Source organism: Tenrec ecaudatus, chromosome 2 (genome assembly GCF_050624435.1).
Source record: "Tenrec ecaudatus isolate mTenEca1 chromosome 2, mTenEca1.hap1, whole genome shotgun sequence".
Lineage (NCBI taxonomy): Eukaryota > Metazoa > Chordata > Mammalia > Afrosoricida > Tenrecidae > Tenrec > Tenrec ecaudatus.
In genome coordinates this window covers 287,673,730-287,689,242 of record NC_134531.1, presented here as the reverse complement: position 1 = coordinate 287,689,242, position 15,513 = coordinate 287,673,730, and the positions used below count along the sequence as shown (strand labels likewise).

The 15,513-nt window shown below is 43.2% G+C and overlaps 1 protein-coding gene across 1 annotated transcript in view; it reads right to left on the bottom strand.

The window, feature by feature from the left end:
* The window catches only part of CCDC191 (coiled-coil domain containing 191), a 98,192-nt gene that overhangs the window by 57,927 nt on the left and 24,752 nt on the right, over positions 1–15,513 (bottom strand). The window contains exons 7-8 of the mRNA XM_075542508.1: positions 12,926–13,079; positions 1,264–1,454 (exon numbers count right to left, since the gene is read on the bottom strand). Of these exons, the coding sequence (XP_075398623.1) occupies positions 1,264–1,454; positions 12,926–13,079 (345 nt within the window). The remainder of the gene's footprint in view (positions 1–1,263; positions 1,455–12,925; positions 13,080–15,513) is intronic.

Genomic DNA, 15,513 nt, shown 5'->3' with positions numbered 1-15,513 from the left:
CTTCACTCAACAGGGCTGCTGCGGACTCATGACTCAACTTCCCATCTGGGATATGAGTGAGAAAGTTGCCTGTCAAAAAGCAATTACCCATATGAACATAAGCCCCTCTCCCCAAACAGAAAAAGGTTCTGTCTCTAGCTATGATTTTGATTCAAGAATGCAAATTTGAAGTAGAACTGTATTTGATTTTTAAATGATGAACAAAGAGTTTCACCTGAGGCCAAGTTCTGTGTCACTCACAAGCCTAAGAGGAAGAGGCTCCCCCTTTCTGGCGTAGTAATCACTGCTGCGTGAACACTGGCGCACAACTATCTATCTGTACTCCTGTGTTTAATTCCATTTCTTTCAGGGTATATACCTAGGAGTAGAACTAATTGTCCAACAACAGCGCATAGATGAGGCAAATCATGATACATACATACAATGGATTTACACCCAACTATCAAGGGAAACAAATTTGGATGCAGGCTGCAATATGGATAGACCTTACAAAGATTATACTGAGCAAAGTCAGTCAGTGACTCTTATTGTGTGATTCCACTTATGTGAAATATCTAGGACAGGAACGTGTACAGAGGACAAAGTTTATCAGTGCTTGCCAAAGGTCAGTCGGGCGGGGGGGGGGGGGACTCAGTACTTTTGGGACACTGAGCTTCTTTTAAGGGTAATGGAAAATCTGGAACAACTTGATACACTTAATTAATGTTACTGAATTGCACGTGTGAAAAACGCTGAAATGGAGAATGATTTGTTACATATATCCGTACCACACTACATTAAGAGAAGAAGAAGAAGAACAAGAAGAGAGCTGCTATAACCTGTCTAAAACCTCTAAGGATGAGGGAGGGGGCACAATCACTCTCGGCAGGTCTGCCCTCTCCGTGGGTGTCCCTGGTGTCCCCAATTAGCATTTCATGTGCAGAGCATGATTTCTTCCCCTGAGAACTGTTGGCATATAAGCCAGACTCCCATTCATGAATTGTAAGATGGTCAGAGGTGCAAATGCTACTGCACCAGAAAGCATGGAAAAAGCCCCTATGTGTCTCTTGAAAAGCAACAAAGCATGTATATTCGGATAATATTTTTGTGTGTTTAAATGCTTTTGTCCAAATATCCTGCATGGAAACAAAAGTGATTTCCACCTGGTGTGTATGGATGTGATGCTTCCAGTGAACTGTATTTTTAGAGTTTATTTCTGGATTCGTCAGGAAGCGGTCCTAAAAAAGCCATCTAGACAATTTTCCCGGGGACAAATAATGGTACCTGTTTTCTTCCCTAAGATCGTTTTCCACGGCTTGAGTCTCCCGTTCCAACTTCCGGGCCCTGGTGTAGTCTCTCCAGGCTCGTAGGACCTTTAGCTGAAACTTCCAGTCAGACAGGGTCCCGGCTTTCCCCAGTTTAATCCTATGATCCAGGATCAGCTGGTGCCAGGCAGAGAAATACCGTTTTTGACACTGCATTGGGAGCACAGGGAAACATGGTCAGTGATCGGGGCTTCTGCTGTCCAATATTAATCAAGAGCCCTCGTCTCAGACTTTCCCTCACATTTTTTCCCCTAACAAGTCTAGGAAATGTTGCCTGAATGGAGAGCGATCTGACAAAGCACAATTCCTTTATGTTGTTCCAGGAATATTACAGTTGCGTGACTGAAGCCTGCTCTGCCTTGAAATGTAAGCACGGGAGATTACCAGTCCTGCGGTAAGCCCGAGCAGCAGCCAGTTCTTGGGTGTGAGTTCAGACACTTGAGAGGCCTGAAAGACCTGCTTCCAAGATGATTTCCTCTGTCATGTTGCCTTGGGGTCGAAAACGCCAATCGCTTAATTCTCCACAGCAATGATGCCGTGCATAAGGGAGCATGGGCAGACCCTGTCTGGTCTGTGGACTACCACTGGCCATACGAGGGCTTTGCTGAACAGATCTATAGAGACTGGATGCAATTTTCTTATTATGTGCATCAGACAATAAATTACCTGGTGTCTACAGACCCTGATAGGCACTACTTTCCTTGTGTACTATTCTTTAAAAATTCCAAGTCCTTGTCAAAATCTTCTACCCTTGACAGCAAACTTTTCTTCTACTACCTCAAATTACTTTCACTTCTTAGCATGACTCTCCTCATACTGTTTCACACTCTTCGGTCTCTGTCCAGCAGTTCTTCTCTGCCCGACTACTCTCGGAGCGCTCCCTCTCAGGAAGCCCGCCTGCCACCAAATGTGAGCACCCGTCCACTGTACCTGCTCTCGTCAGTCAAACGCTGATCACACCACATTGTGCCCACCTGCCAGTGGTTTCTACTAGACACTAAGCCCCCAGAGGCAAGACGGGACGGGGCCCACAAAGGAAATGACACATCTCAGAGTGGTACCACCTATGCGGAGCACAAACCAGAAAAGGAGCTCTTAGGAAGGGACGTGGTGATCACTACTGACCGCTGGCCCCGACGACCAGCTTCAAAGGGAGGCTTGGCGGCCTTACTGGATGGAGTCAGTTCTTCTCCTTCTCTGCAGAAACACTTACCTTTGACTACTCGGACACTTACTAGGCAGTCACCATTGTCTTTGACCGTGGTAACGCTGACCAAAGTTGCATAAGATAGAATCTACTTTTGATAGGTTCTTAGGGATATAAATCATTAAAAAGGAACATTCGTAGAATTTTTAGAAATAGTCCATTTGACTGAAAACATAGGAAATCATTTAGATACATTCTCATTATGTAAGTTACTGTGGGGGAAGGACCAGCCCCCCAGCACTAATCATGGGTTCAATAGGCACAATTGCATGGTTGAGATATATAAATATTATAATAAAGTCATAGAGAGCATGAGATAAAAAAGATAGAAATAATGGAGTCAGACACATCTCATGGTAGCATGCTCACCTCAGCCCCGCTTGGTGGTCTAAGTGGAGAGAGGGGGAGGGGAAGGAGGACAAGGGGAAAGGGAACAGGGGAGAGAGGACGGAGAGGAGAGGGGGAACCCATGAGAGGCCAAGAGGGGAGCCTGGGAGAGCTCTTTATTGCTAACTCAGGCCTACATACCTTTGGGGGGAGTGCAAGCCCACTAATTACAGGTAAAGACATACGTCACAGGAAGGGGTTGCAATACAGGTTATACAGTAATGAGAGGGGACAATCTAGGGATATACACGCAACAGGAAGAGGAGGGATTGGGGGTATACATGTGACAAGAAGGGAAGATCCTAGATTCAGGATGGCAGCCTAACTTTGGATGTCACTGAGCAGGTTTGACCTGTTCTCTGGATCTTCATAGAGACCATTATCAGTAGGGTGTAAACTCCACCTGCAGGGACCAAGCTAATGGTGGCAAACCTGTAGGGAGAAGTAGCCCACTGTCCTTAACAGCAGGGAGCAGGCCCTACCTGTGGTGGGACCAGACAGTTGTCTGACACCTGACTACCTTTAGGGAGGATGTCTCCAAGCATCTTACCTCCCACCACTTGCTGGCTAAAAGCCTCTAATGTTTGGCATGTCTTTCACCCTCAGAGTGGCTGATGGATTTGAACCCTCGACCTTTCAGGTAACAGCCCAATGCTTAATCTGTTATTCCTTCTCTCTTTTCACCAGGTTTACATAAGAGACCCTTCTTGAATGGCTTGGTGAAATATTCTACGCATAGTATCTCCCATTTTAACTCCTGGAATATTTCTAATGATGACCAGTGCCAACATAACCCACCCCTGACAATAACAGAGCATTGTACCCCGAGATCTGTACATCCCTCTTGCTGTAGCGTTCAAACGGCCGCACATGGACTATTCTAGTAATCTTTAGATCTTCATTACAAAGCAGACTGCGGATATTCCTAAGCATGACCTCACCAAGCAAAATGTCAGGTAGGGAAGCCTTTACGGGCCGAATTTCCAAAGCCACCAGCTAGTGATACACATGAGGCTAACGTGGGTATATTCTGCCATCCTGGAGACTCAACTCTGTCAGGCAGAGTCCCGCTGAATAAGAAAGGGCAAACTTTTTCATTCTGTTCCAATGAAAGAGAGCTCTTTATGTGAGGGGGCTTCAAAAAGTATATGGGAATTATATAGAGCCTTTTCCCCAGCTTTGTCTCCCCCAAAGACATGCCAAATATTAGAGGCTTTTTGCCAACATATGGTGGGAGGTCAGATGCTTGGAGACATCCTCCCTGAAGAGAGTCAGTTGCCAGACTACTGTCTGGTCCCACCACAGGTAGGGCCTGCTCCCTGCTGTTAAGGACAGTGGGCTACTTCTCCCTAAAGGCTTGCAGCCATCAGTCTGGTCCCTGTAGGTGGGGTTTACACCCTACTGATAATGGTTTCTATGGAGATCCAGAGAACAGGTCAAACCTGCATAGTGACATCCAAAGTTAGGCTGCCATCCTGAATCTAGGATCTTCCCTTCTTGTCACATGTATACCCCCAATCCCTCCTCTTCCTATTGCGTGTATATCCCTAGATTGTCCCCTCTCATTGCTGTATACACCATAGTGCAACCCCTGTGACGTATGTCTTTACCTGTAATTAGGGGGCTTGCATGCCCCCCGCCAAAGGTATATAAGCCTGGGTTAGCAAAAAGAGCTCTCTCGGGCTCCCCTTTTTTAAAATAAATCATTTTATTAGGGGCTCATAGAACTCTTTATCACAATCCATACATCCATCCATTGTGGCAAGCAGAATTGTATATATGTTGCCATCATTATTTTCAAAACATTTTCTTTTGACTTGAGTCCTTGGTATCAGCTCATTTCCCCCCTCCCTCCCTCATGAACCCTTGATAATTTTTTTAAATCATATTATTAGGGGCTCATACAACTCTTATCACAATCCATACATACATCAATTGTGTAAAGCAGATTTATACAATCATTGCCCTCATCACTCTCAAAACATTTGCTCTCCACTTAAGCCCATGGCATCAACTCATTTCCCCCTTCCTTCCCCACTCCCCCCTCCCTCATGAACCCTTGATAATTTATAAATTATTATTTTGTCATATCTTGCACCATCTGACATCTCACTTTTCTGTTGTCTGTCCCCCAGGGAGGAGGTTATATGAAGATCCTTGTAATTGGTTCCCCCTTTCCACCCCACCTTCGCTCCACCCTCCCAGTATCGCCACTCTTACCACTAGTCCTGAAGGGATCATCCGCCCTGGATTTCCTGTGTTTCCAGCTCCTAACTGTATCATTGTACATGCTCTGCTCTAGCCAGATTTGTAAGGTAGAATTGGGATCATGATAGTGGAGGGCAGGGGAGGAAGCATTTAGGAACTAGGGGAGAGTTGTATGTTTCATCGTTGCTGCATTGAATCCTGACTGACTCGGCTCCCCAAGATCCTTACATAAGGGGATGTCCAATTATCGGGCTCCCCTCTTGTCCTCTCATTGGTTCCCCCTCTCCCCTCCCGTCTTCACTCCCCTGTTCCCTTTCCCCTTGTCTTCCTTCATCTTCCCGTATCTCCACATGGACCACCAAGCGGGGCTGAGGTGAGCACTGCTGCCATGAAATGTGTCTGACTCCATTATTTCAATCTCTCTTTTATATCTCGTGCTCTCTGGGACTTTATTATAACCTTGATATATTTTAATTGTCCAATTGTGCTTATCGAATCCGTGATTAGTTGTGAGGGGGCTGGCATTTCCCCCGCATGGGAATGTGTCATTGTCTTTTAATTCCCCTTTTCCAGGGTACTTTTTGAAAGTCCCTTTTTATAACCTAAAAAGGGTAGAAACAAACAAAACTGGAAAAGGGCTCATGAGCCTTTAAGAAACATCTGCCTTCAAGTCAACGTCAACTCAGGGTGCCTGCGCATGTGTCAGGGTTGAACTGAGTCCCTGAAAGCAGCCCCGCAGGCCTTCCTTCTAAGGCGCCTCAGGGTGGGCTTGAACCTCGAACCTCCCAGGTTTGGGTTAATAGCTGGCATGGTAACAAGGAGAACTCCCCAGTAAGTCCCTATCTGAATGAAGAAGGGGAGAATTTGAGCTTAGGAATCCTCAGGTCTGTATAGGAACCATGGTGGCTTGGTGGGTTTACACGATGGGCTATGAACTGCAAGGTCAGCACTTCGAAACCACCAGCCAATCTGTAGGAGAAAGAGGAGGTTTTCTACTCCTGTAAATTGTTACAGCCTTGGAAACCCACAGGGGCAGTTCCAGAGTCAGCAGGCATCGGCATTGACCCCATGGCAGTGCATGACAGTCAATGTGTGTGGTCTTAAAGACAGTAGAGTTTAGACCTTCAAAGGTTTATAATTGTTCCAGTATACAGAAGTTACAAATAGCAGTTTCTACTGCTTTACCAACTGTTTGCTTGAAATCGGTTTGCTAGTGTTCCCCGCCCACCCCCCATCATCCGTCTGCTCAAGAAAGGATTCTTGTTAAAGATTTAACAACAACAACAAAAAGTATGAATCAGGAAGCGCCACTCAGTTATTCTGGATTCAGAGCAAACTTTCTGCTCTTATCTTGAAGGGATGAGCAATGACATGCGTCTCCCCGCTCCTCTATTCTTCTTTCCACCACCCCCCCACCCCCCCACCCCCCCACCCCACCCCCCCACCCCGCCTCCCAGCTGACTCCCTGCTGCTCTGGGGCTTCTCCTCAGCTGTACACTGGAGAAGGGCAATAGCTAGTGCGCCATCTCATTGCTCAGTGAAGCACAAACGACTGAAAAATGCAACCAAGCTGAAGAGGACCATGAGACTTGGTGTCCGCCGGGGAGAGCTTCATGCTTTAACTGGCCAGCCAGCTCACCTGACCTCCCACGCACAATTCCTCACCTAGTTGATGGATTCCCGCCATGCTTTGAGCTCAGCCAGATTCCCAGAGAGAGGCAGGCATTCTTTCCCTAGCTTCTGGTTTGTCTCCATCACAGAGTTAAGATGATAAGGCTGGCTAGGTGTAAACAAAACACCAACGATTATGGTAGGGGAAGATGTGCTCTTAGGCACAGATCTAAAATCCTTCTGTAAAATACTTAGAGAGGTGTATTTTCAAAAGTTTTAAAGTGAAATGCTTCCCTCCCCTGAAGATCTTCCACAAGACATCATTTGGTTGTTAAGGATTCCACTCCAGAGGAGACATGACAGCTCGCTCTGCTAAATTTATTACCTGCACTGGAGTTGCCCTCTTTTGTTGGCAAGAAAAGCTCTTCCCTGAAGTGTAATCACACTGCTGTCACTGGGAGTGATTGACGTTAGGTGGAACAGCAATTTGCTATCTAATCTTCATTGTAATTCTAACCCTGTCACTGGAGATGCCGGTCCTGATTAATGAAGTGGGTAACTCATCAAAATTCCTCAGCCAGTTCTCTTTTGTCAGAAAGCTCAGTGATAATTGCTTCAAAATTCTCAGTCAGGGAAAAATAAACAATGAATTGTAAAGAGGACAAAAATGTCAACAAGTTTACAATTTATTTTTGCCGAATGTGCTGTGACTGCTGGTCTAGGGGAGCTGGCCAAGGCTCAAAGTTAGAAATTAGGTTACACATCCCCCAGGGCCCCACACCTGGCTCCTTGCTCCCAGGAAGAGACACCCTATGTATTGCTACATTCCCCACTTCGTTTTGCCTTTGGGAGATTAGGGTCCCACCCACTGTCACAAAGTTCATTCAGACTCATAGTGACCCTAGACAGGGTTTCCCAGGCTGCGCATTTGGAAAAGAATGGATCAGGACCACAGGAGTCCGTGGACCAGCAGTGAATTTTTCAATGCAAAAGAGTTACCCTGGGAACCATCCTATTCCTGATTTTCATAAATTTGCCCTACAGGAAAGCACTGCTTCTCCATCCCCAGCCATATGTGCTTCCTATCACTAACATCACTAGAGAAAAGATGTTCCAGTCCAGTATAAAGTGCCAAGAACTGGACAGGCCAGGAGTCTCAGTTTGGACCACCACTGCCATGAGCAATGCTACCCCTGCTCTAGACAGAAGCTGCTTTTGTTATTACATCCTGGAAGGTGTGATGCTTATTCTCCTTCTGTATTAAAACATTTTCTGTTTTAAAAAACACTTAAAAACAACACCTAAAGACTCTTATTACAGAAATTTAACAAATATACCTCAAAGTAGGACAGAAGAATGCACACCTCACTGAGCTTTAAATTTTATTACTGTTTTGTCAACTTTGTTTCATCTCTCCCATCTACTTTTTCTTCCTGAATATTTCATAATAAATCCCAGACACCAGACATTACAGCATGTCACCCACAAGCACAACACGCACTCCCCTAACAAAAGGATGTCTTGTAAATGCTTCTTAATTCTGCCGAGAAGTTTGAGTTAAAACTACTGCTATAATTATCTAAGTTATTCTACTTCATTCCAGAAGGAATAGAAATTTGGGAAGCAACTGCTTAGTCTCACCACTTAGTAAAATCTTCAACGAAGAAAGCTCTCTTGGTTCTTTTAAAGAATTGTTGTACTATCGCCTATAGCCTGGCTCCTCGTTGGGATAAAAACATTCAACAAACTCACTGCTGTCAAGTTGATTTCGATTCAAGTGACCCTAGAGGACAGGGTAGAACTGCCCCTGTGAGTTTCCAAGGCTGTACATTTTTACAGGAGCAGAAAGCCTCATCTTTCTCTCCTGCAGGGAATGATGGTAGACTCCACCTGCTGAGGTTGTGGTTAGCAGTCCAATGCTTACCCACTGTACCCCAGGGCTCCTTGTTCATTAGGATCGGGCCTCTTAACTACCCCAGCCTGGGCCAATTTCCCAAGACCTAATTTTTCAGAAGTACATCACTGGATGTTTCTTCTAAGGCCCCTCTGGGTAGACATGAACCCCCAATCTCTTGGTTAGCAGCCAGGTTGTTAACCATTTGCACCACCCAGGGGTTCCAGATGCGCAGAGAGTCCTGATAAAAGGAAGGTCTGTGGGAAGGGAAGCTTGGATACACATGAGGTGCTGAGCGATCGAGATCGCTTCCATCATCCTGCCAGGGGGAAGGCCAGCCTTCTTTTCCATGTTTCTCCACATCCTTTAAGAGTGGGGGGCATAGAAATCCCTGGACCACTAAGCCACAGGCACAACAATAACCACGTCTCTTTTGAGTATTTATAATTTTACTCTCCAATCGAGAGACCCCAGCCAAATAAGCAAATCAACACCCTCCCACTGAGCACTGGGATTTAGGTGAGTGTCACCCCGTTTCATTGTTCTCTTTAACTTTCACAAGCAGGAAAGATCATAGACTTTCAATCTCATAAGAAAACATAAAGTGTATTTCAGAAGTGGGTGAGAATTAAGAAGGCCATTTTCCAAAATCATCTAAATAATTCCATAGTTAGTCCCTGGTGGCGTCTGCTAATTAGCAATGACACTTATGTGGATTGCTGAATCACCCCCGAGAGATTTCAGTGTAAGATCAAAGAGAAAATAGGAGAGGCTGGAAGCAGAAAGCTTCTATACAAAACAGATGTGTCTGATAAAACCAAAGACCTAGCTAGAAATGCACAAGGAGGAAGCAATGACTAGTGCTGGACCTGAGCGTGTGTGTCGATCAAAGAGCCCGCTCTGTGAAATACCGTGACCTACATGCCATGTTCAGAGACTGGTTGGGAGAAGAAATAAAATCCAGAGTCCTAGCACAAAAATGGCAGGATTTACAGGATCGATGCTACAGCCTCTCCCAGAAACAGATTCTTATGGAAAATTCTTTACGTGGAAATTTCTGTTGGGTGGACCATTTTCAGGGTGCTGGCAAGAGCTTCCTGTTATTTAGAAGCTCAGTGAAAGCCAGCTAAGCATTTCTCCCCCTTTTTATTCTGTGTTTCAACTGTGTGTGTATGTGTGTGTGTGTGTGTGCACGCGCATGCTGAGTATCCAGGTTTCATTACCGAGGGCAGCTGCAGAACGAGGTTCGGAGTACATACGGGGACCCAAATAACGAGCCCAGTGGGCCTGCCTAGTCCTGAGGCTCTTTCCACAGGACTGTCTTACCACTAGCCAAGTCTAAGTCAGTGTCCGAGGAATCTGGGGGCTTTTTATCATTATTTCACACTTACAACGATAGTGAAGAAACAACGATCTGTTCTGCCCATTAGTGATGTAGTTCTGGCAGTAAGGAACTCTGAGGTATGAGCTAAGAGTACTGCTGACTGTGGTGGCTAAAATGACATGGCAACTTGGCTGGGCCATGAGTCTTGGTTTGCCAGCTCCGTGATGATATAATTTGGCCATTAGGCAACGATGTAGTCATCCTCCAATCTGTGATCTGATGTGGCTGTCCCCCAATTTTGCATACTGCCGAGTTTTGCAGAACAGCCTGGTCTTTGGAACTTAACCATGTTGACGAATGAGGAGTGAGTGTACATCACCATGAACTCAGAATTATATCTATTTGTAGATACCACTCTATCCATACACAGATACTGAAATAACTTACAAATCAGAAAAGGGGGCAGTACTGCATACCTCAAATTCAATGCTCAAGAAAGGACCATGGTATGTTGAAAGGGCTAAGAAGACAACATAAAAGATCTCCCGATGGCCAATCTCGGACCAATGTGAATAACAAAATAAACAATAATCATATGAAGCTGTACCAGCTAGAACAAATGTACATGATCCTATACTAATACAAATAGATAAATGAATGAACAACAAGCAAATCTTCTAGTAGAAGGATTTCAATGAATAGATGTAGGAAGAATGAAGGGACCATAAAATCACCACCAGACAAACCCCACATTAATAATTGCTGTAGGCAAACCTCCCTTTGGAGACTCAAACTCATAGGTAATAAAGTTGAAGGAAAAACGGGACACTTGCATAGCTTCCCTACATTTTCTTTAAGATCTTTATGAATTACAAAGGGGAAAATGAGATGGATCGGCACAGTAGCTGCAACAATGGGTTCAAACTTAACAATTGTGAGGATGGTGCAGGACTGGGTGTGTTTCATTCTGTTGTACATCAGATTGCTATGGGTTACAAATGACTTGACGGTGCCTAACAACAAGAGCAACATCATCTATACTATGTACCCCTGATAGGCCAAACTGAGTAGTACAGCAACACTTCTGTAGTACTCTTACTTAAAAAGCACGAGCTCAAGCTATGCATAAAATGCAAAGCCAAGTAGAGAGACATTCTGCACAACTATCACTGACCAACAGACCTCAAAATGTCAAAGTCATATAAGACAAGGTTAAGAGTTCGGAACGATGTTCCAGACTGAAGAACAGTAAGGAGAAAAATGAAATGCGAAATGGAATTCTCAACTGAGTCCTGGAACAGGGTGATGACACACGACATTAATGGGAAAACTGTTGACATCTTAATAGGTCTGTAAGTTTTGCTAATGGCATTTAATTGTATTGCACTAATGTTAATTTCCTGATTTCGATAATGCTTATATAAGCATTAAACTATGCTTATATAAGGTATTGCCATTGGGGAAAGCTAGGTGAAGAGTACTCGGGAACTCTATTATTTTTGTAATTTTTCTCTATTTCTAAAATTACTGTAAAAATAATATAGGATAGGTGCAAATCCAGTGAAATCTATAGCAAAGTGGAAATAAAGTGATTCATAATTTCTCATTTCCCCATTTTAAACATATCCAACGATCCTTTTGAAACAGTAATTGATTGTAGGTGGTTTACTAATTTTGTAAAACTCTTTGTATATATCTGAGAGATCATATCTAGCAGCTCTGCCTACAACATATATGATTTCTTCTGTAGCATTAGAAAATTAATTTCACAAGAAGCACATGTCCTATTTGTCTCCTGCTGGTTGGTTGGGTAAGAAAACATCCTGGGGCCTTGGCCCACTCAAGATGGTCCCCTGAGTTCTCGTTTCTATATTTTTCCCAGGAACCTGACCGGTCATTATTACCTCTGTATCTCACACAGGAATGTGGCATCAGAGAGTCCTTGCCAATCTTTCTCAAAATGTTAACCTCAGCTCCTAACATTTCTTCCTACCGTACTTTGCTCTCAATTTGCAAAGCAAAAGATCTGACCAAACTCTAGATGGCGAAGATCTGAACAGCGAGGGCTTCCTGCCACGAGGTCCAGTGCGCCACCACCAATCATGCCTGCTCTTTAAACTACTGCTTCGACACTTCACTTCCTCTCACCTCCGTTACCGTGTCATATGCACGTTTCTGCTATGATTTCCAGGCCCTTTGTCTATTCTTAACATTTAATAAGTTCCCTCAGTATCTTCTTAGCAGTCTTCTTTTCTCTTCTTAAATCCATTCATAAAAGTATTCAGTCCATTAACTTTCAGTGAATTCTAGCAATGCCTAAGGCCCTGGGTGGCACTGTGGGGAATACAAAAATATACATATTTGTCTTTTCTCATCTAGTCTTTAATTTACACATCACTCTATTTGTTCCTTTGACCCGAAATGCCATAAGCCCCCACTTCATAATTTTAACCAATTCTGCTTCATTTTTAGGAGAGTATTCTGCTTTACACAGTGTAGGGAGCAATTCTCACTTGTCAATCAAAAATTGGCCAGTTCCTTTGACAGAAGAGAAGAAGAGAGAGATACATGTAGACCATTAAAAGGAGACACAGCAACATTAACGTATCATTGCTTTATGATTTAAGCTACCTCAGGGTAAATGATCAGTTTTTATTTTTTTTAATAACGCAGAAATCATTAAGATTTAGGATCTGTAAGGTCCAAACAGAAAGGCAGTCTTTCAAACAACAACAAAAAACCCACAGGATAACTTAAGGAGAAATCTCAAATTTGTGTCCCAATTTCTCAGGATCACACCAGAATACATAACAAATAGGTCCAGAGAAGGGGACTGGGGACTCCCATGCTCATTAGCTGAGAACCACAGAACAAACAATATGGACCATTTTGTTATATGTGATGTTCGGTTGTGGGTTTACTTTGCCCCATCTCTGACGGAGCTCCTTGTCATTTATACCACAGAATGCCGAAAATAAAGAGGTTCTCACCTGGTGATTTTCCTTAGAAATTTGGATTAATAATTCTTTAAGTTTCCTTTTTCGTTCTTTTGCCATTTGCCCTTCATCCAGAGGATTATGGGCACTCTCAAGAATGTCTTCTTCTGGCTTCCTCTGAGAACTTTCTGCTTGCTTTTTCTTCTCCCTAGCAATAATAATTTAAAAGTACACACGTCGACAACAGATTTAAAAATAACCGAGTGAAATCTTACAGAGTGGGGTGAACACTGAGTTCTCTATCACAAGGCAGTTCTGCATTTTTCTAGATCTGGCTCTACTTGACAAGCAGAAAGCTCTATAGATATTTTAGTAATGTATTTTTATTAAGTCTAACATGTAATGATATTTAATTAAGATTTGTGATTTAATGGGTGCTAAGTACTCTCTCTTTTTTCTAAGGGGAAGAGGGCTGGTCCTCACATAAGAAAGGAGTCTCACCATGGGTTTTTACAAAGTTTAAGGAGAAAAAGAATTAAGGGTTCCTCATGTAAAGAGAGAATAGAATCTAGAATGATTAGAAAATACTTAAACATGGAAAGAGAAGGACTTAATGACAATGAGGAGGAGGTCTTGAGGAAAGTACACACAGTCCTTAGATTTATGATGGCTTTCCATTCTGAGTACTCCATCAGAAGTTGGTTCTGAATCTTGATAAATTGATTAACTATTGGTAAACTGAATACTTTTTTTTAACAGTTTCCATTATAATTGCCTTAAAAAAAATCAGTATCTTTAAAAATTTGATCTTTGTCTTTGGAGGTTGACGACATTGCATATAAATGTACAGATATATTTTAATACCTATATACATACCTAAAAGCACACAGAGCATACAATGTACGCCAATGGTGAAATGAACAACTGATGCTTTCGATGGCACCAGATGCTGAATAATATAGGTCTAATCCACAATGACATTGGTGTCAGTGTTGAAACAACAGAGTTGGAGTTGTAATGGCTGTCGGGCATGTGCAAAATTCAATTGCATGTCGTTAGAGTTGGATATTGCCCAATTTCTATGCTTTATGGCTTTCAACACCAACTTTCTGTGTACTAGGCCATAGCATGCTAGGTGCCAGTGTTTGAATAGTAAATCACAATGGTGCAGATCTGAAAAGTACATGCTGTAATACTGTATGCAGTATGTATTATTAACAATAAGATGTACAAAAATAAAACAGAAAAACCAGATGGTTGTACATGCAGTTCATCGCAACTCAACTAAGCTGTAAGTTAGGGACTTTCTATAATCAGAATCTCGTAATAATTTTATTGCTCATAGACACATATAAGGGGTACTCCCCCCAAAATGGTACAAAGCTCCGCTGGGCGGAGCTTTTGTAATACATATTTTCCTGCTTGGCGAGCATCCAGCACCTCACTCTGAGTTAGTGCACCCAGTGGCATCACCTAGGAAGGTTCTCTCTGGCCACAGTGAATTTTTTTGTAAAAGCAGTTTCACTAGAACCCCATTTTATGTGACGGGCGATTGAAGAGAACAGAGGTGAAGTTTGTGTTGTTGAAGCGGCTGTTGAAGTTTTGCTTCCTGCTCAGGAAACATGCTGTAGAAACTGCTGTGATGGTGAACACAGCTTACAAGGACAGCACTATGGGAAAAACTCAAGTGTATATGAGTGGTTTTCTCATTTCAAAAAAGGTAAAATGTCAGTAAAATTCATGCACTTGTGCTTGAAGACTGACAATGGACCATTGAAGAGACGGGGAAGTTATCAGGACTATTTTGGAGTTCTGTTCAGCAAATTTTAATGCAAGATTGGGGAATGAGAAGAATCACTACGAAATTTGTGCCTCGGGTTCGGAGTGACCAGGAAAAAGAGCATCGAGTGGAAACATGCTATGCTTTGAAAGAACAGCGCCAAAGGAACTTAGACTTTTTCCCCAAGGTCATTACTGGTGATGAGACACGGTGCTATTCCTACAACCCCAAAACCAAACGTCAATCCAGTAGAAGGCGCCATTGTCACCTTGTCTAAAAAAAGCCTGTCAAGTGAAATCAAAGATCAAGACGATGTTCATTTGTTTTTCTGATGTGATGGGGATGGTGCACTTGGGGTTTGTTCCACCGGGGCAGGCTGTTAATCAAGCTTTCTATTTAGAGGTTCTGAAAAGATTGTATAATAGTGTGCGACAAAAAAAAGGCCTGGTTTGTGGCAGGCAGGGGACTGGTTTTGCCACAACAATGAACTTGCTCAAGTAACCATCTCGGTGCGCCAGTTTTTGTCAGAAAACAGCACGCATCTCTTGCCCCATGCACCTGATTCACCGGATTATTGCTCATCCGACTTCTTTTTGTTTCTGGGAATGCAAAGGGATAGGAAAGGATAGCAGTTTGACAAAGTAGATGAGAAAGGTGAAGAAAAAAGTGAGGGAGAGGCCGTCGGCCATCCAAACAGTTGAGTTTGAAAAATGTTTCCAAGAATGGAATCGCAGATTTGACAAATGTATTAAAGTGTAATGGAGAGTACTTTGAAGGTGAAAAGGTTGTTTTCTAAATAAAACCTAAATACATAGCTTTTTAAAAAAACCTGGTCTTTTGGGGCATACCCTCTCATATTTCT